The 27,841-nt window shown below is 40.6% G+C and overlaps 2 protein-coding genes across 5 annotated transcripts in view; one reads left to right on the forward strand and one right to left on the reverse strand.

The window, feature by feature from the left end:
• Syn (synapsin) overlaps positions 1-27,841 on the forward strand; it is a 40,483-nt gene that overhangs the window by 7,737 nt on the left and 4,905 nt on the right. The gene's annotated exons all lie outside the window — the stretch shown is intronic.
• Positions 49-26,664, reverse strand: Timp (Tissue inhibitor of metalloproteases). 2 transcript variants are annotated; one of them, XM_012493028.3, is made up of 5 exons: positions 26,108-26,664; positions 3,332-3,458; positions 2,975-3,057; positions 2,667-2,900; positions 49-2,252 (listed from the first exon to the last, which is right to left on the reverse strand). In XM_012493028.3, the coding sequence occupies exons 2-5, from the start codon at positions 3,456-3,458 to the stop codon at positions 2,031-2,033; spliced, it is 666 nt and encodes a 221-aa protein (XP_012348482.1). In that variant the 5' UTR covers positions 26,108-26,664; the 3' UTR covers positions 49-2,030. The 2 variants fall into 2 exon arrangements, with proteins under 2 accessions (XP_012348482.1, XP_012348484.1); XM_012493030.3 differs by lacking the exon at positions 26,108-26,664 and adding an exon at positions 14,295-14,682.

Here is a 27,841-nt window from a genome sequence, read left to right on the forward strand (position 1 = left end):
TCACGTAGAAGGGAAAGATTATTATCGTTGTTATTATTATTATTATTATTATTATTATACGTTTCTCGTTTTATTTTTTCCCATTTCTCGTTTCGTAATAATATTATAATACTTACAAAAGTTATCAAATGGAAGAACTAATAAAGACTAAAGAACATACATCGTTACGTCCTCAAGCTAGGAAAGTCCATGTTAATTCTTTCAAGCGCGTTTTTACCACTTTTTGTACTAAAGTTCTAAACCCACGTGAAGGGAGTCGTTTTCTTGTCCTCCAACCAAGACAAGAAAGAATACGATCATGCTTAATGGATTAAGCTACGAGGTTAGAGAAAACCCAACTTGATTCGTAACATTTCTAATTTAACGACGCTTAGCATCTTTGTGCTATCCTTCGAATAACGAGATAACATAATCGTCGAGATAAAATACAACTGAACTTTCTCCAAGTTTTTTTCAAGGAATTGCGTTCCTCCTTTAAAATTTTTTTTTCTTTTTTTCTTTCTTTCTCTGTCTCTCTCTCTCTCTTTTTTTTTTTTTTTTTTTTAGAAAACATAGATTATGTTATTTCAATATTCACCGACCTATACAAGGATTCGCTAAAAATTAAATACTTTCTAACAGTTTCTCTATATATATATGAAAAAGGAAAAAAAAGAAAGAAAAAAAAGAGCAAAGCTACGTACAACGAGATGAAAGTAAAGAGAATAATTTAAAAATGTATAATATACATCAATAGCCTAATATGTACAACTAGAAAGAGATGGCCAATCTTTTGTTATTACTTGCTTATTTCAGATTTCGTAACGAAACTCAATCGAGGTTGCTGTGAAATTCAATTAAATGGGGCATTGTTCGATTAAAAAGAAAAAAATATTCGTTTCTAAATACAAATCTTCCTTAACGCCAATTACATAAATTACGTCGTAATAAATTATTAACGACGCTTATTATTCGGACGTGAAAAAGAAAAGAGGTCAACGAAATAGATAATTATTAACGGCGAGGAATCTAACAATGATGCAAAATGCAATGCAACAAACCTCGAATGTAGTTAACCAAGTAAAAATTCTCGTGAAAATGCAAGCAGTCTCGAGAGTCGTACGATTCACGTCGCGCCCTTGAACAAAACAGCTGAAAGAAACAGCTTCCGGGTTACAGCTGCGTGTATAATTTTCATCATTCATCCGCTGCTTCGTGTTTATTAATTAACCAACGATTTCTTTTACTTTGTACTCGTCCACACAACCCACCCAGATTAATACTTCTGATAAGAACGCGACAATAAATAGAGCGTGACACGATGCTGAAAATGAAAAAAAAAAAAAAAAAAAAAATACGCCACGTTATTTGAGAAATCAATGTCCAACGTCTTCCAATCGACAATACAATTTGACTTGCAAAGTTTTCGAATACTTAATTGAAAGCGTTACTTAATTCAGAAGCATCGAACTTAACACAATTGTTCAAGAAATCTCTTTATACTCTTTGCAATACCTCTTTCCATCGACGAATCAATTAAACCATTATTGAATTATTACTGAACACGTCGATCGAAAGTTTAAAGAATAAAAAAAGATTCTAAAACTTACATAATTATCGTTCAAAATGATAACATTCATCGATCCAACGCTTCTGAATTCTTCCATTATTACAAATATTTCTTCGTACATCGTCGATCAATCGACTTAAATAAATATATATATATATATATGTATATATAGAAGAATTAGCATTAATTTACCACACACACAGCGACGATTTTGTTGCGTGTTGATACTCTCTCTCTCTCTCTCTTTCTCTCTCTTTCTCTCTCTCTCTGTTACCAACGGTATAAACAAAAATTCTTCCAGGAATCTCGCGAAATTTTAATACAAATAGATTCGAATTGAATCGAAATGCTACGTGCTACGTGCACGAACAACGTCGATTTCTTTCCCTCTTTCTCTCTCCCTTTCGCCATCGTGACCAATCAATCAATCAATCTTTCATTCAACCATAGAACTTTCGTGTTGAATCGAAACGGAAGAATATTAAGGTTCTCGCGCTCTTTTCTGCTCGCGTTCCAGCTGATACTTCTTGATGCAGTTTTTATAAGGCACCGAGGGTGTCCAATAGCATCCAGACTCTCTGTACATGCAGATGCCGAAATCTTTTTGACACTCCTCGGGACCTGGCCTGCTCTCCCACAAGCATTCCGTGCCGTCCGTGTTCTCCAAAGTTATACCTTTGATCCACCAAGGTGTGTAACGAACCTGAAACAAACAAAATGGACGTGGGTTAAAACAAGGAAGCAAAGTGTTCGTGAGTAAGTTGAAAAATTTTATCGCCACGTTCGATAAGTAATTCTGAATTATTATCAAACTAAAATAAATCACTTTTAATTAACGTTTAATCCCTCCACGATGGATTCAAAATTTTAAGTTTAAAAAGAAAAGAAGAACTCGTAGAGGGAACTTTTGCACGACTCGACGCGAAGTGCAAAAGTCGAAATTCAACGCTTGGGGATATTTCGTTCTCTTTGAAATAAGCGAAATGTGAAAAAAAAGGGAATGGATCTGTATCGTGGAAATTTGGATTTTCTCCTTTTTTTTTTTTTTTTTTTTTTTACAAATATCGAATCGAACATCGTTCAAAGGAAAAATAATACCGAGATTTTTCTCACTCACTTTGCACATACAACTGGAATGATATAAATGCCTGAAGCCCTTCCGCTGTCTGCTCGTCACGAAACGCCAAGGCATCGCTATTCCGCACGATGATATATGCGCCTTATCACCGTAAATCACGCGTCCGCTCACAACGTACGTTTCTCCAACTTTAAGCTGTGCTCCACACATCGAGTCCGAGGATGCGGTCCATAAAATATTTTTCCTCAGCGCGGGATACGTTGTCTTGTTCGTCTGTAATTATAGGGTGAACGATAAATAATCATCGTAGCAAAGCAATTGTATAAAGAAAGAAAATGAATACGAACCTTGAACAATTTGTTCACTTTCACGTTGTACGCGGTTTCGAATTCGTTCACGTTCGTCATCTTCTTCACTCTTACAAGAATGACTGTGAAAAGAAAGAAAGGAAGAGAAAAAGTAGAAGGAGAATAAAATTAACGCGAATAACGTTCCAATTAAGATAGAACAACGAAGAATAAATCAAGAACGAAAACGACGATACGATCGTTTTCTAATAACAATTCTAATAAAGTATAAAAAAAAAAATTCCAATTTTCTAAATTTATGCGCGGGCGAGGCGGTGATCGCAAATCACGAACCCGGCAAAGACGTACGTACACGCGTTTTACCATACACTCCTTTCTAATGCGAAATTTCCTTACCGAAATCTGAATTGCAAAACAGCGTCTGAGGATGACTATTCATGCAAGAACAGGCCACGACCCTCCTCACTTGCGCCAATGATATCGCCACCACCAGCACGTAAATCCAAAACCTTAATCGCCACATCTGCGAACAAACAAACGAAAGGGGAGGAAAAACGATTAGACAGTTTTAAACAAAAGTGAAATTTAAACAAAAGCGGGATCCGAAATTTTATTATACGCGATAATAAATTGCATTACGCGCCTTCGACGCGTATCAAGGATGGCAGAGATACGGAATCAGAGTCAATGTTTGCCAGAGATAAAAGTGAAAGGTGGAAATTCATTACGCGATAAGGGGCGAGCTAATGAAACGAATCTCCAACACGCGTAACCATTGTGAAAGAGATTTAAAGAAAAGAATCCTCGAGAGAGATGCTACCTCGCTTTTTCCCTCCATCCATCTTCGCTCCATATCTGATTAACCGAACGATCCGAGGCAGTTGTCAACCGTCCCGGAAACGTTATAGCTTTATTCGACCATTCGACTAAGCAGGGACAGGAGGAAGAGGAGGAGAAATATATACGCGAATGGAAACGTCCTCTCTCGGTGAACCACGATTTTCTAAATGGTCTAATCGCAATTTAACCGATTGGCCCGATCTAAATCTGGCATCTCGGCGGCCAGACCACCTGCGAATCTCGTTAATGTAAATTTATTCAATCCTCCGAGGAGTTGTCCAACGAATTGAATCGATGCGCCAAATTCTGCGAAACTGCGATCGCGCATCAACGATTGTTCACACTCGAATGAGGGAGACGCCCGATTGTTTTGGACGCGAATAATAATAAGAATAATCTGAGAATAAAATGGTCGATGAATGCCGGTTCGTTGGGGCAGTCTTCTCGAGAATGGATGAACTCGAGAACTCGTGTTAGATCTTTCAGAGATAATCCAATCTAAGTAGAAATCCATTTGAGAGAATTTTCGAACGTGAGAGTCAGTCGTCAGAAAACTGCTTTCAACTATGGGTTCATTCTCACTTACACGGTATACCCATTTGCAAGAAGATATTCTTGAAAGTTTTACTCCCGAGAAGTCTACGTTTGCACGATGTTGCGAATCAAAAGTGGATGATTGAAAAGAAAGAGAGATTGAAAATACGAGAGAGGGATAAGTCAGTTTTCGTGAAATTCCATGAATTTCATCGATGACACTCGACGTCAAGTGTAATGGCCAAGAGTCATCTTTGAACCGATAATAAACATTATAGAAGCGCTCAGCTATTCGGCCTACTTTATGGACGTCAGCTGGACGACCAGATCTAAACATAGACGTAAAATAGTATAACCGAAGTCGAACGCGGACCAAAAATGCCGTGAGCCGTTTCACAAGATCTTATTGACGATACGTTTCCTCGGACTGGCGAGAATAGACCCCGGTGGACGCAGCAGCTTAGAGAATCTAGGCATTCCTAACGGAACCGACCAGTTGCTGCAGAATTCCCTTGGGTAACTATACCGTGATTACCGTGGATCGATTCACTACCCGATTAACTTTCCAATAATTTCCATGCTGATTTTATCATTGCCCCCTCCCGTTTCAAACATTTATCACTACTTTCCTTCAAAACTTTGTGAATAACAGGATTCTCAAGGAGGAATATTAATCCCCTTTCTCGTACTGTCAGAAAATTTCTACTATATTTCGTCGAAATAAATTTAACGAGCGGAAAGATTAACCAAACTTTTAAGGAAAAGAGATTTTAATTCTAGAGAGAGACGAAATAATATAAATGCATAAAAGAGAAAAACCGTACCACGTGTTTTGATATTAATACACACACAAAAAAAAAAAAGAAAAAAAGATTAAGCAGAAAGGATAGAAAAATTTAGCATGAAAGCATAGATGCATTTGTGATTTCCAAAGATTATGAGGAAATTAAAACATTTGCGCAAAAACGCAAATGAATGAACTTTATCTCAACTCTCGATGGAATGCATTGAACGCGCAATGATCGTTAGAGCGCATGGAGCAGGGACAATGGCCAACCATGTATAAGTGGCGAGTACATTACACTTGAAAACGATCGAAGCGTAATACTCGCGATACTCTAAAATGCAAAGTGCATTTACGCAGCTTGTGAATAACAGACGAGCTCATAATTGATCGCGTTCGATATTCATGAAATACGAAATCGATTTTTGGACAAGATTTTTGAAACAGGATGAAACGCGCAAAAAATATGAATCGCATCTTGAATTTTTCGATTCGACAAGCAAATTTTGATGGAACGCGATCATCGTTCGTTCAACACGAGCCCTCTTCCATCGTCCATTTGTGCACCGTCATTGAATTTTTTTCGCCCGGTTAACGCGATCGATAAACTTTCGTTGCGCGATCGTTTCGAAAAATTTATCGATCGTTCGATAAACGACGACGAGCTATCCTCTTCGTCGTGATTATTCGCGGAGTGAATGTCGAATAATAAAGGCAATCCGACTGAATTGAAGCTCACGTTGAAGCTCACGTTGGGGAGCCTAGTAAAAGGCTCGACGGTGTCTTTTTTTCTCTCTCTCTCTCTCTCTCTCTCCCCCCGGCTAAGTAGATTCGATTTTATTCACGCTCGTACAACGTATTGTACAATTTTATCACTCACGACGAGGGACCTGGATATTACAGTATAATGACAAGGAGCAATTTTGCGTTTGACGGTCGTAAACCGTGTTTGATTATCGTAATTACGTAGGTAGTATTGGGTGTCTTAGAATTATTGCTATGAACTCGAGTGGTCGTTACAATTTACGATAGAAATTTGCCTAGAGTTTACGGCTCGATCTTTCTCTTCTACATTGCGTAATCCAATTCTTTACTTTATAAATTATCAGCAAAAAAAAAAAAACAAACATTAAATCAAATTAATTTCAATTTTAAACTAGTTTCGTGGTATTCGATTATCAATATAGCTTAATAAGATTTCGAATCGAAGATTTCCAAGATTCTCTTGTCTTAATTTCAAACTTTTGAACTTTTATATATTTAGATAAGGATAAGAAATCGTAGATAGACGCGAACGATCGATGATTATAGTTAATTATAGTCGAGCGTTGGAAACTTTCAAACACATTTAAAAATAGTAATGACTGTGTATGAATAAGTTGTTAATCCAAGATTAACTTAGATCCATCGCTTCACTGGAAATATTAAAACGTATACGCGTATTTTTAAATTCGAAAACCATTCTTCTTCTGTTAAAAAATTCACGGACACGGTCGATCACGGTTAAACAAAAAAAAGAAAAAAAAACTGATCTGAGCGCAAAGTGCATGGAGAAAAATAACTTTAATTACGCGAGGCACAGTCGGCAGCAGCGCGCCCACACCCAAACGATGACACCGGGCGGCGTTCCATTTCGTCCGACCGCGCTTCATGCATCACCATGCAAAACGGATCGATCGGTCGACTGATGTCATACAGGCGTTTACTTTTTATTTCCTGTCCGCAATAACAAACACATCGGATCGGCCATGAATGGCCAACCATCTCTCCACGCCCCGCGTGACGCATCGGTCCGCGACCATTTGGTCCCACACGATTCGTCACACGAATCACGACTTATTTCGTCTCGAATCGAGTTATGACGCCGCCCGTAATTATTCCGTCCACTACTACGTCAACGGTATATCGATATCGCGTTGCGTTTAATGTAGGTCACGATCTGGTGTGAAACGAATATATTGCTCGTCACGCATTGAAAATGGATGGATTCGATTTCATTTCTTGCCCCAATTCGAGCCAAGTTTGTTTCTTACTTAACGCGCGCTAATGCATCGCGATCACCATTTCCAATCTGTATTTTCGCGCAATCTGATATTGAAAGATATTTCCTCTTTTGACGGAATGTTCATGGAAAATTTACGGAATGTATGCGCTTTATCGATCGATCAAAGTGCGTTTTGAGCGGGAAAGGGTTAACCATTAGTCGGATAAAATTAATAATCTTATTTGTTGCCTCGCGCGTTCGGACTTTCTGAAATCTCGATCGTAAAGTATCGAGAGTTACGAGACGTGTACGAGACTCGTTTAAACAGCGGATTAAGACGTTTCGAGATTTAACGCGGCAAGACAAACAGAGGGATATAAAAATGTTCGAAGATCGAATACGCTCGAAGGTTGTCGAATTGTATTATTAATTTATTAATAATCCTTTTTTTTTATTATTATTATTATTATTATTACAAACGTGCAATTGGACCGCAACGTTCGATGTACTTAAGTAATTTACGATCGATAATTTCGATACGAGGATTTGCGACTGCACGGATGCAAATAAGTGTACAAGGCCGTGGCAATTAACCTTAAACTTCGAATAAAATTATACGGTGTGCCGGTTGAACGTAAATGAGACTCGGCCCATGTTTGTACTCGTTACACCTCATACTTATGGTAATCCAACACGAGCACATAAGTGCGCATAAGTGTAATATTATAACTCTTCCGCAGTTTTATAGCAGCTCTATAGTACAAGGCGCAAGGATAAACCTCGAGACAAAACGTACGTGCATTTAAACCGAGCGACCAATCGCTCCGAGGATTGCCGCAACATGATGAAATTGCCGCGAACACGTGGTATAAATACCAATCGGCGTGCATACGATAATCACATTCACGTTTCTTTTCTCTCATTCACGCCTCGTTTACACCAACATCGACGACGATGCACGCAATTTGCAAAATCACGACCGACCTATCGTGACGGGAGTTGTTCGTTCGACAACTCCGCCGCGCTATCTGGCGGTGAATCGGAAACGAAACATCTCAAGATGTTATAAAAAAATACAACTATTTTCTATTCTATTCTATCATCTCAACAAGATCTCTTTCCATCTTCCCCCTTTAGAAATCGGAATTCCAAATTTCAGAGAGATCTATCGAAAAATCGAACTTTGGTTCTAAATCTTCGAATCGGCGAAGAAACGATCGACCAGCGTAACCTGAACCGCGCGCGGACAATAAGATCGATCCGCTCGATGACGGAGCACCGATGCGCAAGCGCGAAAAGCCTTGCACAATCGTCCCATCGGTGTTAACAACTATTGATTCAACCGATTTTCCTTATCTGGAGCATTAAAATCACTACGCTCGTCCCCGTGCGCGCGTGACTTTTTTACGTAACGACTCGTCCACGACTCTCGCACGCACGCATACATAAACGCGCGCGTGTGCCGATTTATATCGCCCGCGAAAGGATTGTTTCTCCCTCTCCCTCCCAACGCTTTATCGCTTTCGTATATCTTCATTAAGGCTTCGAAATGACGTTGTAACGACGTCGAACACAACCCGGTGATGTTTCGACGACGGTTTAAAACGTCGAGAAATTCCTCGAGTCATCGTCGAAACGCGCACAACTCGTGGAACGAAGCGGTGGCCACGATCAAAGAGCCTTGTCATAATATCACAACTGCACTCCCTCCCAGTGATTGCAACGACACTAATGCATCCACCGCAGATCTTTATCGTGCTACGTGCCTACTTTCTCCGATCTCGCGCTTTCATTTGTCCGGTTTCGACTTTCAGACTCGCTCGCCAGTCGCGGGCGAGATCGTTTATTCCGATTAATTCATCGCCCCGCTTTTCACGAGCGTGAACTTGAGCGTGATTTTCACGTGGCTGCTGGCAAATATCCAACGTCGAGTTAAAAATTTCAAGGGAGATAGAAAGAAAAGTTGAAGAAGCAGTGATGCACTGGGAAGAAGAAGGAAGGAAGAAGAGTATTGGAAGAAGTATTCGAAGCATCGGAAGCGATAGTCGTTGTATTTGGAGGAGGATTCGAGAAATTTGTTTCAAAACTAGGAAGACAATCGGAATGGAATACCGGATTACAGCCGGGCGGATTCTTGCGATTGTTTACACGACACGGTGGGCGGATTTACGCGGCCATTAGAACGCGTTCTCAACGAGTTCTTGAAGTTCTATATTACGTTACAAGTGACAGCAACGCTGGCGACAGCAGCTCGTATCAAATATACCGAGGCGTGCATCGACTCACCAGTTTTGAGTGCGTGAAAATGTTGCGACAGTGTCTCCCAACCTTTCTCTCTTCTAATCACGATGATAATAATCCGCGCTTATGACGGCGGAATAAAAAAAAAAAAATAAGTATCACAGAGTATCAGAGTCTTAATAAGAAGGGAACAGGAGAAGTGCGTTTCGTCACGGAGATCTTAATTTCATCGTGGAAAATTATTGATACTGAAATACAAGAATGAATATGTATTTTGTTACATTCAAGATTTTCTTCTTCTTGGGTTTAATTAAATATATTATAATGATATCCAATTATATAACTCGAAAGTACTTGCGAGAAGGGATGGATTAGCGAGACATCTAACGAAATCAGGAAGAACTATTCGATAACGGAATAAACGATCAATAATATAATAGAAATAGTTGCAAAACAGTTTGAAAAAAAAAAAAAAAGAATTAAAATTAAAATTAAATAAAATTATTTCGAGTGTGAGAAAAAAAAATATATCGTAATGATTTCTTTGAGCGCTACTGTTGTCAAGTCAAGTTGGAAAATGCAGGATCTACTGGTTTACAAGATTCCGTTCTCATGAAACGGAGGGATATATATCGTATAAACTGTTATCCGAATAACAAGATGATAATATTGTGCTTAGCTCGATGGAAATGTATCAAAAATACTTACTAAGTGATTTAAACGTGGAAACTTTTTTTATCGGTAAACGGAAGAGGCGTGGAATAGAACCTGTTCAATTAACATCTCGCCACGGTAACACGGATGAAAATGACACGAACCCATTAATACGTCGATAAACCATAATTCCTGGAGATTTATAGACCTAAATGTTTATCGAAGTATCCAGTCCAATATCCTGTTTCCCAATATAAACTGTACACCCCCCCCCTCCCCCCCCCCCCTTCATAAAAAGCTCGAAATATGTTTTCGTTTAAAGAACGAAGAATTTATTACGAGAATCGAATAGGACACGATTGTTGTTCCCATTGTCAAGTGTCACGATTAATTATTCCTCGTTTTACGTATAAATGGATCGCGTATCGTTCGAACGAGTTATGTCTAGATTTAATGAACTTCTGGTCTCAAAGTGGCATATAAACACGTTGAAGCCGAGAACAATTGTTCTTTCTCGTTATCGTTACTAGAAGTCGTTATACTGGATTAGCGTTCTTGGAATTATTTCTGAAAATACGTTCGCTCTATTCTCGAATATCGAGGATAAAAATGTTTATTCAATTTTCTCGTTCCTGGAAAATTTCTCTGTAGGTATGCAAATTGAAATAAACGAAGAAGAAGAAGAAGAAGAAGAAGAAGAAGACGAAGAAACGAATACCACGCGAGAAATACAAAAGTTATTTTTCCTTCTTTTGATCAAACGCAAATCTCGCATTATTCACAACCCTTTGTTCCCTTGGAAGAGAAAGATGAAGAAAATATATATTGCGAGCGTGTAAATTCGATGCCAATTTTGGAGCAGCCACCAGACTGCTCGTGGCTACGATCCATGGTTAACCGTATCTCGTTAAAATTTAATAACAACCCTTTGGCGGAGGGATTAGGCTTCTAATCTCAATCAAGCGGAGAAGAAACCTCGTGCCGAGGTTAAACAATTTTTCCCATCCCCGCAAATTTCATTCAACCATGATTTTCCTCGCCATTTACATATTTACATATTCATTGATTCAACGTTTACGTTTACACGCGACGATATATCCATCCTGACCGAATTTTTCTCAATGAATCGGCAACCACTGCTTCCAAACAGGATGCATCGATTACTTTAATCGGCGAACACCATCCATTATACGTCGAAACAAAAATTTCGCTGCAAAATGTTTCGACGAAACTTTCAATTTCCCCTTTGTCGAAATATTGTGATGTGAAGTAAATATCGAATGATAAATAATAATATAATACAAAATCTTTGATCCCCTATTTTCATCGTCTCTTTCGATCATTTCTACCCTTTCAAAAATTGAAATATAGAATTCGAAGAAATTTCGAAGAAACGAAACTTCAATGAAACTCAATTTCTGAAACTGACGTCAATGAAATCGCAAAAGGTTAGATCAAACGTTAAATACCTCGGTGAAAAACAATAAGTCAGTCAGTCAGTCAGTCAGTCGGTAGTCGCTGTAATGTCAATAACAACACGTACGAGGAATGGGAGTAATGCAATTTCACGCATAACACTTGAAGTTTGTGTGGACAGCAATTAGCATCTCTCACGATCGGTCGTGAGAGCCGAGAGTGGCACGCACACACGCGTTTCAAACACGTTGTTTAAAGTTCATCGCCGTATTTGCCGACTGCGCGTGCAATTAATGCGCGAAAAATGACACACAACATCGACGCATAATACACGGGATTCCGTGAAACGACGTAAATTGAAAACGCATGAAAAACATTTCCAAAGAGGATTCTCAGAATGCTTGGCAAGTATTTTTTTTTTTTTTTTTTTTTGTTGCGATTAGAAGAGGCATGAAACATTCGCAAACAAATGGTCGCGTTTAAGAAACGCTGTTCTTTTTAACAAACAATGCACCTCTTGGGTCAAATGTTACGATTACCATGAAATGTCGGGACGTGACATCGGCATCGATAACGTATACAAATCGGGGAATCTATTGTGCAAATAAAAGTGCACGTACTAACAAGCTGTTCGCGCTTTTATCAAATTTTCGTATTGTTTTTGTTCGAGTCGAGCAAATATAATAAATGCAATCGCTCGAAATAACTCGTATAAATTATCTCTGGATAAAAAAAAAAAAAAAAAAAAAAATACGAGAAGACGATAAAAATCGTCTTAGTTTCTTGGAATGGAATCGATTGATGAGATCATTCTCCAAAAGGAAATTAATATTAATATCAATTCCGTTGCGTAACGAGGAAAAATTAAACACAGAAGACAAATTAATAAAGAGAGAAAAATCGAAGTTTGAACAGATCGTCATGCTTTTCCAGATCCATATTTTTTCTTCGATAATAGAATATAGAAAAATAACAAACTACTTCGTTCGATAAGTTGCACAATCTTCGCAATTTCATTTATAAAAACCAGAAGATATATCCATTTCCAGAAAGTATATAACATCATCGAGTCACGACCTCCTTTCACATCTGTGTAACTTTCGTACTGGAAGAGAGGAAAAAAAAAAAAAAAAAAAAGGAAAAAGAAAAGAAAAAAAAAGAGAAAAAGAAAAACAACAAATTATTCAAAGTCGTTACTCGTTCGAGAAGAAAAACTCATCTGCGTATGAAAATCACGCACGCATAAAAAAAGAAGAAGAAGAAGAAAGAAACATATTCAAACGATCAAATATATATATATTTATCGAGACGATATTTCGCTCAACAACTTCGACTACCAAACAATCGGATTCACATCCAACCGCGCTCACGTCCGTATGTGACCTAAGAGTCGAATAATGCGAACACAGAGAGCAACATTTTATTACAATCTAGATAAAAATACGAGGCGAGTAACGTCCAACCGTCTGCCATGCACCGGGTAACGAGATAAATCAGCGGTTTTCCTCGGAAACAGTCGAATCATTTATACGTTCTAAATTCGCATTTGTGAACCGCGGTTGCGATCACGCACACGTCCGGACAAGTATTAATTACACGATCGATCAATCATTCCAGGGAAACGAACGGTTCGTATTGGTCGTCGCGAAGAACGCGCGCGAAATTTCAAATCGTACGAAACAAACAAACGCGCGAAAGATAAATCGAGAGTGTTAAACGAGATCCACTCTCTCGAAAGAGAGAGAGAGAGACGATGATTCAACAATTTTCCTAATCATTTCTGGAGGACAACGTCCAATTAATGAAAACGATTTAACGAACGGTCCCGGCTTCTTCGATCCGGGAGAAGACACGAAGAAAGAACATTACGACCAAGTGTTGCAAATTGATAATTGCAAACGAAGAGGTTAATAACAGAGAGCAACGCGACGCGTAATAAGACGCGAGAGAAGAGAGAATACGTCAGTACGAATAATCGGTATAAATATCGCGCTTATCGCCATTATCTGGCATCCCATCTAGAGGAGGAACTAGCTTCTTCTTTGATAAAATTGCGTGACTCATATCATGGCACGGAAATAATTCGAAATGCAAACAAATGGGGCATAGATTGAACGATTAACCTTTTCGCAGTTGGAGAGAGAAGCGAGTATCGTTTGCCGATAGATTTTTAAAAATTATCGCGATAATAATTGCGAACGATCGTGTCAAAATATTTTTTTATTCTTCCTGGAAAATGCAATACTTCGTTCGATCTTCGTGGAAAAGTTTCTTTATAAAACTTGTTGCGCCTATATTCGATATTTTCGTTTCCGGGTTCGAAATTAAAAGTTTCGAAAATACCTCCATAAAAATGATTAAACATTGTTTTCGAATAATTTTATCTTAAGGATAAATAAATAATTTGATTATTTTCCTTTCCTAATTTATAAAAAAAAGAAAAATTTCGTAAGAAAATTGCTTCGGACAACTGCATCATTCATATTATTACATTTCGACGTAAATTTCAGAAATTTTCGAACTTTATATATCGATTAATCGCAATTACCTTCGACCAATATTCGCAAATGTATATTGTGTATAAATATTCAACACTTCCTTTCCCCCTTTTTTAGATGATGCCCATTCAAAATAAATATTCGCTGAACGATTCTCTATTATATCCCAGATACGTATATACGTAATATGTGACAATCCGCTACACAACAGACTGTTGTGACAAATAGACGAATGTGAAGAAGAAAGAAAAGAGAAAAGGAAAAAAAAAAGGAGGAAAAAAGCGCGCATATATCAACTTTCGTAACAGGAAAGAAAAATAACGTGACGTGAAAGTTGACACTGTCTCTTCTACGTATCGGGAACAACCTTTACACGTGATTGTATAACACTGAATTAAACGAACTCACTCTGATTTCCTTAGAAGTACGTAGAAGTAGAAGTCTACGGCGCACGTACACTTGGCCCACAGTTTGCGATTCAAACAGAAAAATGTCACATCCGAGTTCACTGGGTCGCCGACAGAGAGAGAGAGAGAGAGAGAGAGAAAAAACAAAAGAAAGAAAAGCGAATATTTATCTTTCCATAAAGAGAAATAAGGAAGAAGCACGTTTCGATTAAATCACAATCGGATCGATAAACGTTGCGATATCCGTTCTCGATATATCTGTGGAAAGGAACGAATCCCGTCGAAGGAATGTTCTAAAAATAAAAATTCGCGGTTCGAGAAACGGAGCGGCCACCAGGTGGAAGCTTCTAAGACGCGCGTCAAAGCAGAACTGTCCCAGTTCCATCGTATTACCGCTATTATATTCCCCAGCATCCGTACATGCGTGTACGCATGAGCCGTGGGGCTCGTGCGCGCCGATCTTCCATCCGCGGCGTGCAAAAGCCACAACCGAGCCGAAAAAAGAAACACGGGAATGCGTGCGTCTAACCGAAATTGCGATTAATCATAAATTTGGACTGGATTGCGTCACGTCGGTGGCTGCTTGCGATCGGAAGTGCAGGTTGGCCCCGAATTGGCGATTACGTCGATTATTCGTGGTAAAGAGGATATTGCGGAGCAGAGAGAAAAGAATAGAAATTCCCTCGTCGAGGAAGGGATTTTTCAATCGGAGTTTAGAATTGAAATTCTCGTTCGTTCGTCTTCTTTTCCAAGGATCTTTTTTTCCAAGCGAGGGCAAGTGAAGATTTGGATCGAGGTTGGATCGAAATTTTGAATTTTAATAAAAATCCGTGTGTTTGTAATGTTGATTTATTTTCACGTCTCGTTCGCTGCGCTATCGAAGAAATAGAATTGGATTTGTATTTGGATCGTGGACGATGAATCAAGGAAGAAAATTGATATCTAATGGAAATATAAGGGAGAGATAAATTGTGAATAGCTCGTATAAATCATGTAATATTGACGAGATTATATTTTTTTATAAATATCTATTACTGGAATTGAGTCATGATATAATAAGTATAATATTGATTATATAAATATCGATGATATTTGTATTTATATGTTTAAACGGGACAATGCAAAGTAACGTTGTATTGGTTTCGACGCGCTTATCGTAACTGATAACACTCCGTGGACTCCGTGTTAAGACTACAAATGTATAAATGTACGTATGTTAATTATCGAAGAATCTCGTAATTTCGGCCGCTTTATCGCCGTTTTATTATATCGTTGAAATTGAATCGAACTTGAAATCTTTCTAGCCAAAAATAATAACGTAGAATGATCATCACCGTCTAATAACGAAATTGTTTTGAAGAATGATTCCATGATTACTCCGCATAAGATATACTTATATACAGTTTCCATAAAATCGTCCAGTATCTCTGGATAATTAATTTAAAAAAAAAAAAAAAAATTAATTCTACGATTTTTAGATTCGCACAACTTTCTTCCTTTTGTGAAATAACGTTTTCTCTCTTTCCCCCTTCTTTTTTCTCAAGCAATATATTTATTCCGTCCAGACTGTTTCCATTATTATTTTCGAAATTCATACGATAACACAATTTCGAGGAAAATTTCGCGAAATGCCCCATTTTTATTTTACAATCAACCTAATAAAATGCAACAGATCCGTATGCCAAAAATCCCGATGTGTGCGTAGACACCACGTCGCGTTACAAACGACGTTACAAACGATATCGAGATACCGCGTCGATTCGCGGTCGTCGAGGACAGAGGAAAAAGAATCGATCTGGCACGGTTTCAAAAGGCCCGATGGCAATGAATCTCCCTATGACCTTGCATAACTGCTTCACGGGGTCCGCTATTATTAATCCTGTGCGTAACATTGCAATTTCGTGACGTGACGTTCCCGCCACCCAACTTTTCCTCGCTCCATTCGAATCCAGATTCCTAACGCCCATTCACACGAACCAAATTTCTTCAGGGAAGGATCGACAAAACGGAACAATCGTTTTTGCCACGATGAAAATGTCAGGAAATTCTTTTACATACAAAATCTTGGATTCCTTGATACGCACGAAATATTAGAGTAATATTACGAATTTATTATCCATAGAATCGGGGAAATGGTTATTCCGCGCGCAAGAATAAATCGAGGAGGACAAGTTTAAAATTTAGCTTGAAATTTTTAAATGCGTAGAAATTCGATTCGGCGCATTTAATCTATCGAGCACAGAAAATTTACTCCCATAAATTTTTACTACTTCTAAAAACCTTCAGAAAAACTTCCATCGTCACTTCGTCAATTTCGATAAAATCCCAATTCCTATCCTCGTTCTTCATAATTTCTCGCGTAACTTTCATCCGAGGGGAGCAAATTGTTAGCTGGAAACGTTTCATTATGGTAATGAAAGGAATTAGGGTAATCACCGATGCAAGTACGGGGAAAGCTATAGCCGATAAAAGGATCGCAGCTCGTTCGCGGTGTTCCTTCGTGAACGCGTATCTATATTTACGGCGTGACTCAATGTAAATAACGAAGGAACTGACGCGATACTGGTGGTCGACAATTTGCTCGTCAAATCGGCCGTTAATGCGACCAGATAACAATCCGCCACTCTTCATTCACTCGATCGAAATAAGAAAAAAGCGCAACCGGCTCGATTCACTTCTCGCGAAGATTAATTCGAAGATTCGAATTAGCAAATGGTGATGCGAGTTCGAATCGTGCGCGCTGTTCAATGCTATGATTCACCATCTCCTCGATCGAGCAGGATTACGCCGAGATGCAATCTTGTCCGGCCAATTACACGATTGTTACGCGAAGGATAATCGCACACTCTTCGAAAACTGGATGGACGTTTAATTACGGGATAGGAACAAACTGTTGATTAATTTTCAATTGTGTTTAATTTTACACCTCGGCTGCAACGAACATATTTTTCTTTCTCATCGAACAGTTATTTTATTTTTACAGTTGCACCAAAATGATTTCTTCTTTCAATTCTCCTCCTTTTACGCATATTTCTTTCTTATATTATAATAATGGAAAAATTTCCGAATCAAAGAAACGAATAAATATTCTTCAATTTATACGCTCCTCACTGTATTTTTATTATCATTATTATTAAGCCGTTAAGTTAAACTTCCAAATGTAACGAAGAAGAAGAATCACAAATCACCACCACGCTGCGTCTCTCAACGAGTTAGATTCTTCCAAACGAAGAATAATTTTCCTCAATCGGATTATATCCTCACGGAAAAAAGAAAGAAGTAGATTGGACACGATCCGCGTCAGACGCAAAGAGAGCATTCGAGTTGCTCGATTCTTATTATTCGCAGTGAACGAAAATTTATAAACACGCGTCTTTCGTCCAAGTTTTCGTCCAATTGTGAAAATAATCGGCGAAACATTGTCTGGAAATACGGAGAGGAATATGGTGGCGAAACGAAGAAGCTGGTGGGAGGGGAGAAATCGACAATCGATTCGCGAGAAAAATCTGAGAGCGAAATTGCGCGTAGTCGTAAGAATTCGCGGAGGGTTTAATAAACGATAACCATATTCCCCATCTTATGTATGTAAATTGCGGTCGCTGAACAATTGCGAAGGGTGGTAATTTTGTGGTCGGGAGAGAAGGGAAGGGAAATTTCGCTCGATTTAGTTGTGGAAAGATTCTGAACGTTTCTGCTTTCGAAACGGTTCTCGATGCTTTTTGATGGAATACGCGCTTGATACACGCTTGACGACGATTTTTTCTATTACGTAACAACGGCGGGAGGACAATGGCGGTTGTCACAGCCATTCGCGACACATTCCAACGTGAGTTGTATCCTGTATCATTATGCTAATTCGTTCGATCGTTGAAGGAAGAGATCTAGGGTTAAAGATCTCCGGTTAAATAAAACAAATTGTTGATAATCGTTGGATAATGGTTGGAATGGAATCGAGATTGAAGAGATGGGATATATTTGTCAGAGTGTTTTGGATTTAGTAAATTAAGGGGCCAAAAATATAGGGCAGGCTAACGGTACAGAAATAAATGGACAGTTATTTTCACGCGCGGGGAGAGGGGAAGAGAGAGAGAGAGAGAGAGAGAGATAAAAGAAAAGAAAATAAAAGTGTTTCAAAACAGGCCGTGGGTCAGAAACCGCTGACACGGATTGTCTGTATCTATTTATAACCAGACAGGGGAAAAAATAACGCCGCTGACTAACGAATAGCTCTATCTTTGGTGCGAATCTGCTCTTCAACAATTACAACGATGCACTTACGCGCGTGCCACGTTGAATCATTCTTTTGTACGTACGAGAGAATCCTTTTTTCCTTTTTCTTTCTTTTTGGAATCACATTCGTTTCCAGCTTGGACCATCGAATCGTTCGATTTACCCATCATCTATTATTATCGTCTTAAATTTTTTTACCAAATTCGATTTCAACAACGAAGATCCGTCCATAATTTATCCATCCAATTGCTCGCTATTCTTTTTATTCGTCCGATAAATGAACGAATATATTATTGTTATAGAATTGTATATTTTCTTTTTTTTTTTTTTCAATCAATCCATATCCATTGTTATCTTCGTAATCCCTGAATATCGGCCTTGATACTTCGAGGAACAGATTAGCGTAACGGAAACGATCTATAATAGGATTACAGGCACGATTCTTCGTACGAGTCTTTCTACTTAAACAACGTCGTTACCTCGAAGGCAAGTATATAAACGCGTGGAGGCAATCGATATATACCCCTCCCAATTCCAACTGCCCACCCATCCATCCACCGACAACACCCTGTGTGAAAATAAGAGATGAAATCACACGCGCACACACGCGCACATCCGATTATCGCTATTACACGCGCATTTCGAATCGGGGATCCGAGGCGAGGCGTGGGCAGCGGAGGAAAGAAATTCAAACTTCGCTTTGACGCGCGTACACCATTTGCGTGGCACGATTTCACGGAACATCTGTCAAAAGAGAGCCGCAAATCGCCTCCTCCTCCGTGTCCTTCACCCCGTGAAAGGAGCCGACTTCTCCTCGAGATCTCTCCACCGCGACGAAATATCGCGCGACACGTTACACGCGGAGGAATGTACGATGTTTGAGAAAGCTACGTGTGTTTCCCTATAAGGGGCAATTAATTCTCCGCCTATGGGGTTACAGCCATCGAGGTTAGAATTTCAGAAAATCCAATTTATACGCGCGCTAAATCTTCGCCGCGTCGTTCGAACAGGGACTGGGAGGGAACCAAGGTATGGAAACACGGAAACATCGTTCGTTTCTCACTTGATTCGCGCCGCGCGAAAATTCCCTGTGTTTAACGAAACTTTGGATCTGTCACGTAAGGTGTTGATATATACATATATATACTCGTTACACCACCAAGATCAAAGAGTGAAAGAATGTTAGTTAACTGTCGAGTTATAAATCCTGTCTTACCGTAATGGAAATCTCGATTGCTCAATAAATAACGCTTCGAGTGGCGTCGTACCAACTTTTTATTTCTTTCCACCTCCAAAACTAACGATAGAGGGAAATGCACGATGTTTCAAGATATTCAAATTTTGAAGAATGCAAACGTAACGTGCGAAAACTTCGATGCACCACCTCGCGTATTTTATTCTCCGGTTGTACTTTCATCGGATATCGGAACCCCTTTCTTTCGATTGAAACGAAATTTTCTTCGTACGAATATACTTTTCTCATTCGCACGCTAGAAAGAACGAGGCAGGGCGTTTAAAGACCGGGTCTAATTATCGAAACGGTTTCCTCATCCTAGAAGAAAAGGTTAGACTTCCCAAACCCGCGTTTTACGAAAGCGTTTTATACGCGCACGATTCGTCGCGTCGCGAATCCTCCTCTCCTCGATGAATGAGATTGCTGGCCGCTGAGTCACACCGGTCGTAGTAGCGTTAAACCTGGTCCGCGAAAGAACGCGTCAGACGTCGCCTCAGAGAGAGAGAGAGAGAGAGAGAGAGAGAGGGGGGGAGTGAAAAAAGGAACCGACCGGGTGTATCCCGGTTGCGATACGCGAGTGAAATTTTAAAACGACACGAAGGTTTTATTATACCAACTTGTCGAACGTTAACTTACGACCGGCAATCGGTGCCAAGGCTGACTCGTCGACAATGATCCGCCGATACTTCAAAGACTGCCTGGGATAAAAAAAAAATTTCGATTCCTTTTCGTCCTTTTCGATCTCTTTTCCTGAATGCGAAAACAGAGGAGGAGGAGGAGGAGGAATTGTGCGCGTGGCCACAAGCGAGGAATCGAAATGGAAAAATTTGTAAGAGGAATTGGTTTACCATCGAGAGTCACTCGATTACTCAGTACCAGAGGAATGTTGAATAAACAATTTCTTTGAAGGATTCCTCGAGGCTTGGCAAAGAAAACCGCGCGTGATTTCGCATTCGTGCCGAATATTCGCGATACGTGAATTTTATACGCGGATGGAATATTTAATCGGATAGAAATTTGGATTTATTAGAAAGAAAATGTCCACGAGCATTCACCTTGTAACGAATATACCTCGGCGAATCGGTGAGGTCAACAACGTAAGAAACTCGTTTCGAAATCTTTTAAAACTGCAATTTTTTAATCCTTTGATTCGAACGATTTAATTTCACACCGATTTTACTTTTAATTGATCAGCATCATTTTGATTGATCGAAACGGAAACATCGCAATTCGCTCACGACTCGATCACGAAATTTCTCGTCTCGAAATTTAAAATTCACGTTCGAGGAAAACGGACACACAGGTTCAGAATCGAATATATCTCAGAGAAATTGAAGGCAGCACGTGCAAGTGTTGCCGTGCTCGTCCATTATCACGGCTTAATGCATTGGTCGTGCGTAATGCAATCGGTTCTTCGTGCCAACGAATAATCGCGTGGCGTTAATTAAAGCTCGTGCACTCGATTATGTGCACCACGTAACATGCACGGTCGTGGATAAATCCTGAGCGCGTGCGGGGACTCGCGAAGATGAAGATGAAGAAGAAGAAGAAGAAGAAGAAGAAGAAGAAGAAAAAGAAGAGGAAGAAGAGGAGGAGGAGGAAGAATAAACGAAATAGACATGCCAGAAAGTGCATGACTAGACTGACCATATATTCGCGATGATGTAACAGGAGAAACCGCAGAGACCACACCCCGACGATGCCGCACAGCCACGTGCTATTTCGCAACAGCTTACCGACTTTTAGGCAAGGCCATCGTCCCAGAGATGCTCCCCATAAGCCACTTTCCAATAGTCGAATAATTCGTGTCCCATTTCGTTTATCGCGCAACCCGTTCCAACCTTTAACGCGCCATTTAATAAGATTTGCGACTTCCTATTATGCGGCTATTTCCACACCTTTAATGCGCCGCTCAACAAGTATCCTCTCTCTCTCTCTCTCTCTCTCTCTCTCTCTCTCTCTCCCCGTAGATGAAGGAACGAACTTTTCGCGAGGATAATCACCGTCCCGAACGTAAAGGCGAGAATTAACAAATTTTGAACCACCCTCGAAACATTCATCGCGTAAAATTTTCCATAAATATATGGAAACGAGTTTATTCTCCAGTTATTGAAGATAAAAATTATCTATCCCAAATTTGTAAAATATACTTACGCATACCGCGTACACGTTCCCGATAAATCACTCGAGAATATAATTCCGAATCGAATGGAAATTTATCGTGCATCGTAAACGATACATCATCGATACGGCGAATGGCGATGGGAAAGGCTTCGGCTTGGAAACGGAAGTTACGGGCGGGGGTGTAATGTAACTCGTTTTATTAAACTGACCCACGTTCGAGTTCATCGGGGGCAACTTCGTTAACCATTAATCCCCGGCTTGAGGGAACTTGGCGAGAACTGTCGAAGGTTCTTGAACCGGGAGCGAAATAATTACTTCGTGAGAAACTTATGGCACCGTTTCCGGGTGGAAAGAAGACCAAGTTTGTGGTCTCGTTTCAACTCCGCTTGTCGCTCGTTAGCGCCAACAACGATCCGCGTGTCTCGGAGGAGAACGCGGGAGCAATTGGGGCCAACCGTTTTCGCACCGATTCGTCGATTTCAATCGATCTCGCGACACACACGCACACGGGTCGAGCGAATGAAATATATATCGTATATTCGATTCGAAGGTAAAGGGAACCGAAGGTAGATATTAATTCGCAGGAAGGGGAGGGGTGGTGCCGCGAGAATTCCAGAAGAATTTAAACTATCAATTTATGACTGGCGCCAGCGGCGCGCATTGGATAATGGCCAACGATGTAGGAACGTCGTTAATCACCGGCAGCGTAGCACGGTTATTCGCTAAGTCGAAAATGCACGGGCCCGGATAGAACGGGGTCGTGAAATAATACCGCGACTGAAAATAACGAACGGATGTGCCGGTGATGGTTAAACCATCGACGTTGCGTGTACGTATAAATATTACCAAACCGGATAAAAAGAACGGTGTACACTGTAATCAGGAACGCGCGGGACATAAGGCATAAAGCAGCGTCGTAGCAGGGGCATAAATAACTTGAGAAAATTGCCAATAACTTCGGGACGCGCGTTCCGTGCCCCGTGTTACGTTTGATCTCGAAAATAGTTCGCTCGATTTATCGTCCAGATTTCCAGATTACGCTTATCTTGCGCGCAACGTAACGAGGGAACGTGGGTAGAGAAAGAAGAGGATCAGGAAGAGGAGGAAGAAGAATGGATTCAGCAACTCCTGTTGCGTTATCGTGCTACGCAACACCGTACCACACCGTGGATTCCGTATACACACGTCGTTGGACGCATGGCGCGATCATGAGAACGGGCTGTGGCGGCTATAAATATTCGATTCGCTGCTCTAATCTGTCGGTGGACGAGGTTATACCAGGTCTAACCAGGGCCCGGTATTCCTCGAATGGAAATAAAACGTGGTGTAGAGCAAAGGTGGGCAACGTGGACGGGCAACCATGCGAATACGCGGGCTTCGAGTGCATGCGCCGGTGCGTATGCACACACAAGAGCGCACAGTTAGACATACGTAAGTGGAGACCGGCTGGTTGGCGCCACTCTAGCTCCTCTCTGCGCGTATAGGTGTAACGCGTAATAAACGTAATATCGTACGGGCCGATATGACCCGGCCATTTCATCTTCCTTTTACGAGACGAAACCGAGGGATTGGTATTATCTCTTCCTCCTCTTGCGCGCACGATCTCTCTTAATCGGGATACGATGAGGCGACGACCACGATCACGACGACGAGGACGACGTGGGGAGGCCGGAAAGGATTTATTATAACGCGTGTGTAAATGAAATTCGTTCGATGAAGCCCCGTTCTCCGTTCGTTATTTCCATGATGAATTATAGTTTGCTCAGAGTGAAATGTTTATTCGAAAATATGTAAAGAGATGATTAAGAGAAATATTTCTTTAAATATTTCTTCGACGAAGCGTTTCATCGCTTCTGATCATCCCCTTGTAATTAAATTCTTCCCAATCGATCGTCTAATAATATACGATCTACGTTTATGCGTTACTCTATTATATTTTTCTCGATCAATTAATTATTGATTAATTATTTTCTTCTTCTTTTTTTTTTTTTTTTTTAGATTCTTTTTTAGAAATACGCGAAAAAGGTATTATAAATTCGATTTTGTATACACCGTAAAATAACTCGTTATACAAACGCGAGAGGATCAATCGTTAATTCGATGCCTGCAGGTATTGGCCTCACATTCCTCGATACGAGGGGCTCGTTCATAGCTCATAGTCAGAGTCAGAGTTCATGTTCTCGTATTTTCTGTCGTACGATTCATCGAAATCGATTCCTCCTGGCAGCGTACTGAATTTAATTACAACGGACATCGGTTTCGCCAATCGAACATCAAACTCTTTTACTTCTCCTCCATTTGCTCGATGATAACAAGAGCGAGAAAGACACGATTTATATTTTATTAAGATCGATTAAAGGTGGCGTGGTCGAAGAATTTTTGGATATTTATCCAAGTCGTTTCGATACCCAATTTGAATTTATTATAAACCTCGCGTATTGAAAATGATAAATAGAAAGACCACGCATACACTCCTCTGCATCGAATCGATGAAAAGAGATGAATTCGATTTAAAATATGTTCCCACGAAATGGCCGGGTCTTAGCCATGAATATGAAATTCCCTTTCTTTCTTTTTACTTTTTTTTTTTTTTTTTTTTTTGATATACCTTCGCGTTAGGAATAACAAAACTTAATGGATTGAAATGTATGCATACTATTTTCGAAATCCCGAGTATCACATTTTCTAATTTGATTTTCTACCATCTCGTTGACAGCAAGCAATTGCCAATAGAAATCCGACAGCATTAGCATTTCATTAACATAATTTGAGAAACATTTGAGAATTACTTAATACGTGTTAGTTAAGTTATTTTCACGCTGAAAATAAATCCATATGATATGCCGAAAAACAAAATTCCTACTATCCTGAATTATCTCGAAACACGATAATACAAAGCTCTTTCTTTTTTTCCCCCCCGTGATCGTGTACGTGATCGTGTAACGACAACATCTTTTCACGGAGAAAACTCTCTGCTTCTTTCGAACAAATTTCTTTCGATTCACCACGATTCCCCGCCAATTAATCCTCGTACGCTCGATAAAACCACTTTCTTACATCTTTCTATCATCCATTCGAGCCATTCGCGGTTATCTGGATCGGCAAAATCGCGAGCAAAGAGGATCGGTTGGTCCTCGACTAATTAGTATCATGAATTATTCATATCGAGCGAGCTCGTGTCGTTTAACCAATATAACGATGATAAAATATACAAGGTGGAAAAGGGCGAGCGTTTCATTCGCGTGTGTAGCGAGTGTAAGCGAGGAAACGGACGGGTATAATTTTTTTTTTTTTTTTTTTTCACGAGCATCCAAATATCACACGATAAGAAACGCAGTTTCACGAGAGACGGAACATAAGAATGTCTAACAAACGTCTTCATCCGTCTTTCATTTTCGCGTTCAACGTCTCACTCGTAACGCGCAACGTGTTCGCACTCTCTAGTCCTGTTTAGATTTATCGTTTTATTTACGCACGCCGTTCGACAACAATATCCCGAAACGATCGCGTTTAACGTCCACGTTTCTCGGTTGAAACGTAAAATCTAAAATTGTTGGCGGAACACGTGAAAGTCGGGCACAAATGTTTGGAAACAGTCGGTTGAATCGATCGTTGTACGTACTCGATTAGAATCCGGAGTAAGTATGTATGAGTATGTATGCGCGCACGATGAGGCGCGACTCTGCGTTTCCTCGTTGCACGATTAGCGAGGTTTATTTTGGCTCGCGAGCCGGTATGATGTCATCGTTTTGATCGCTAGTTCAATAAAGCGGCAAATATTAACTTCCACAGTGAATACATTCAAAGTGCACTTAGACCCGCGAAAATGACGAAATTATATACGATTTGTATCATCATCGATCTTGGTGAAATTTTATCGCGCAACGATTATCGAAAAATCGATAGATTTCTGTTATCTGTTATATGTGTATATAACCATCGTTTCTTCGATTTCTATCTAAAACGAATGGAATGGATCAATTTTAAGCATATCTATATCTTCGTTGCATTCGAAAAGCACGATACATATATCATTATTATATTATCTTCGATCGAGATACGTAAAAATGTGCGAGAGAGAACAAATATCAAAAGGAAGGAATCGAGAAGCGTAACGTACGGAGAGAAAAAAAAAAGGAAAAAAAAAAAAAAGAACACGAGAACAAGAGAAACACGGGAACGCTCTCAAGTGTAACGCGAAAATCGCACAACACGCCGGTATATACCTTTCCTCGTGACCCCTTGTGGCAGATCCTTCCGCTTCTTTCCACGCGCACTTTACTTCCACTCTACCTTTCTCTCCGTTATTCTCCTTGACCTCGAACGGGTGCAATTATTCTTCGAAATTCTTGGCAGGATGATAGAGAGACGACTCTCGGTGACCGATCTTTGCCTTCCTCTTCGATCCAAGCGCCGCTCGACGTGTTGTTCCCCGTGATTCGAATCGCGTGCACCGCGCCGCGGAAACGAATTCGAGCCGGCGATAACAACGTAACACGCGCGATGATCTCTCGTGCTTTTTTTCTTTTCTTTCTTTCCTTTTTTTTTTTTTTTTTTTTTTCCTTTCTTCCCCACCCCGCGATAACAACGAACTCTCTCGACTCGTGTATCGATGCGTGCGTGTCGCGATCGATCGGCCGTCAGAGACGAGGAGAGACTGGACTGGAATTATTTTCACGTGTGTTTATCGATCGGCGCGCACGTATATACGGCGCGACAGAGCGGACCGTTCGCGCGCGAGCTTCGAAAAGCAATGCAAGCGCGAACGACACGGGAGCCTCTCGTTCCTTCCTACGTTCTTACGTCGATCTCGCTGCTGCGTCTGTCTCCCTTCCTTTCGATCGTCCCTCTCTCTCTCTCTCCCTCCCTTTTTCTCCTACCCCTCTATCCTCCTCGCTCGCGCTCAATCATACCTGTCCTCCGTCTCTGTCCCCATTTCTGACTTTTACCTTTCTCTCTCTCCATCCCACTGTATCGATCCCCCTTCTCTCTCTCTCTCTGCTCCACGATACTTTGCCCGCTTCGAGCAAAGTTGTTACGCTCTTTTTCTCTCTTTCGAGAGCTCAACGATCTTTTTTCATACCTTCCTATTCCCACTCTTTCCTCTTATTTCTTTCGTTTATCCCTTTCCTCTCTCTCTCTCTCTCTCTCTCTCTCTTTCTCTCTCTTATTTTTACGCTACATCCCAGCTTTCCTCGTGTCCTTGCTCTCCACCGTACGCCTCTCTCTCTCTCTCTCTCTCTCTCTCTCTCTCTCCTTCCATCTCGTTTCGACGTCGTTTCACGCTATATCTCCGTCCCGCATTTTCATTATCGTTCATCCCGTCTCTGTCCACGTACACGATCCTCCCAACCCCCACCACTCGAGTTTTCTCCCTTCCAACCTCTCACTCATCCCCCACTTTATCGGTGTGTATACCTTTGCTCGCTTTGCGTCTCCTGCCGGCCACCCACAGTCCTCCATCTCTCTCGCGCCTGCCATCTCTCTCTCTCTCTCTCTCTCTCTCTCCTCTCTTTCTCTCTGTCGCACCGGTGCACGCTTCGTCTCTCTGTCTCCCTCCCTCTCTCCCTCTGTCTCTGTCTCACGCCCTCGTGTTTCGAGCATCGTAGTCGATCTACATTTTTCTTGGCCGTTTGCCCTCCTTCTCCCTCCCACGAGTGCACCGCGATCCAATCTCTCTGAGATTCGCCGAAACGTGCTCGCGGGGGTTCCGCTCATCACCGTTTGATCCACGATTACTATCATTTAATACGTCCCGGGGCCCTTTTTACAGTTCCCTTTCACGAAACGACGAGGCGAAGGGAGGGGGTTGAGAGGCCAACCTTCGTTATTTCGTGTTCGGAAACTTTGCGTTAGATATTGCGAACGTATTAGCGAGAGAGAGAGAGAGAGAGAGAGAGAGAGAGAGAGAGAAGGAGGCTTGGCGTACGACAACAGCGATAAACGGGCACTGATAAAAT

This window comes from Apis florea, unplaced genomic scaffold (genome assembly GCF_048593485.1).
Source record: "Apis florea isolate Af1SG1 unplaced genomic scaffold, ASM4859348v1 contig_2897_pilon, whole genome shotgun sequence".
NCBI classification, from domain to species: Eukaryota; Metazoa; Arthropoda; class Insecta; order Hymenoptera; family Apidae; genus Apis; species Apis florea.

Bases quoted from the DNA above. Each gene is read 5' to 3' on its own strand.
- Timp (XM_012493028.3), bottom strand. From the start codon at position 3,458: ATGTGGCGATTAAGGTTTTGGATTTACGTGCTGGTGGTGGCGATATCA. The intron at 2,901-2,974 runs GTTCGTATTCAT...CTATAATTACAG, and splicing joins AAGTGAACAAATTGTTCAAG to ACGAACAAGACAACGTATCC. The intron at 2,253-2,666 runs GTGAGTGAGAAA...TGTTTGTTTCAG, and splicing joins ATTCCAGTTGTATGTGCAAA to GTTCGTTACACACCTTGGTG.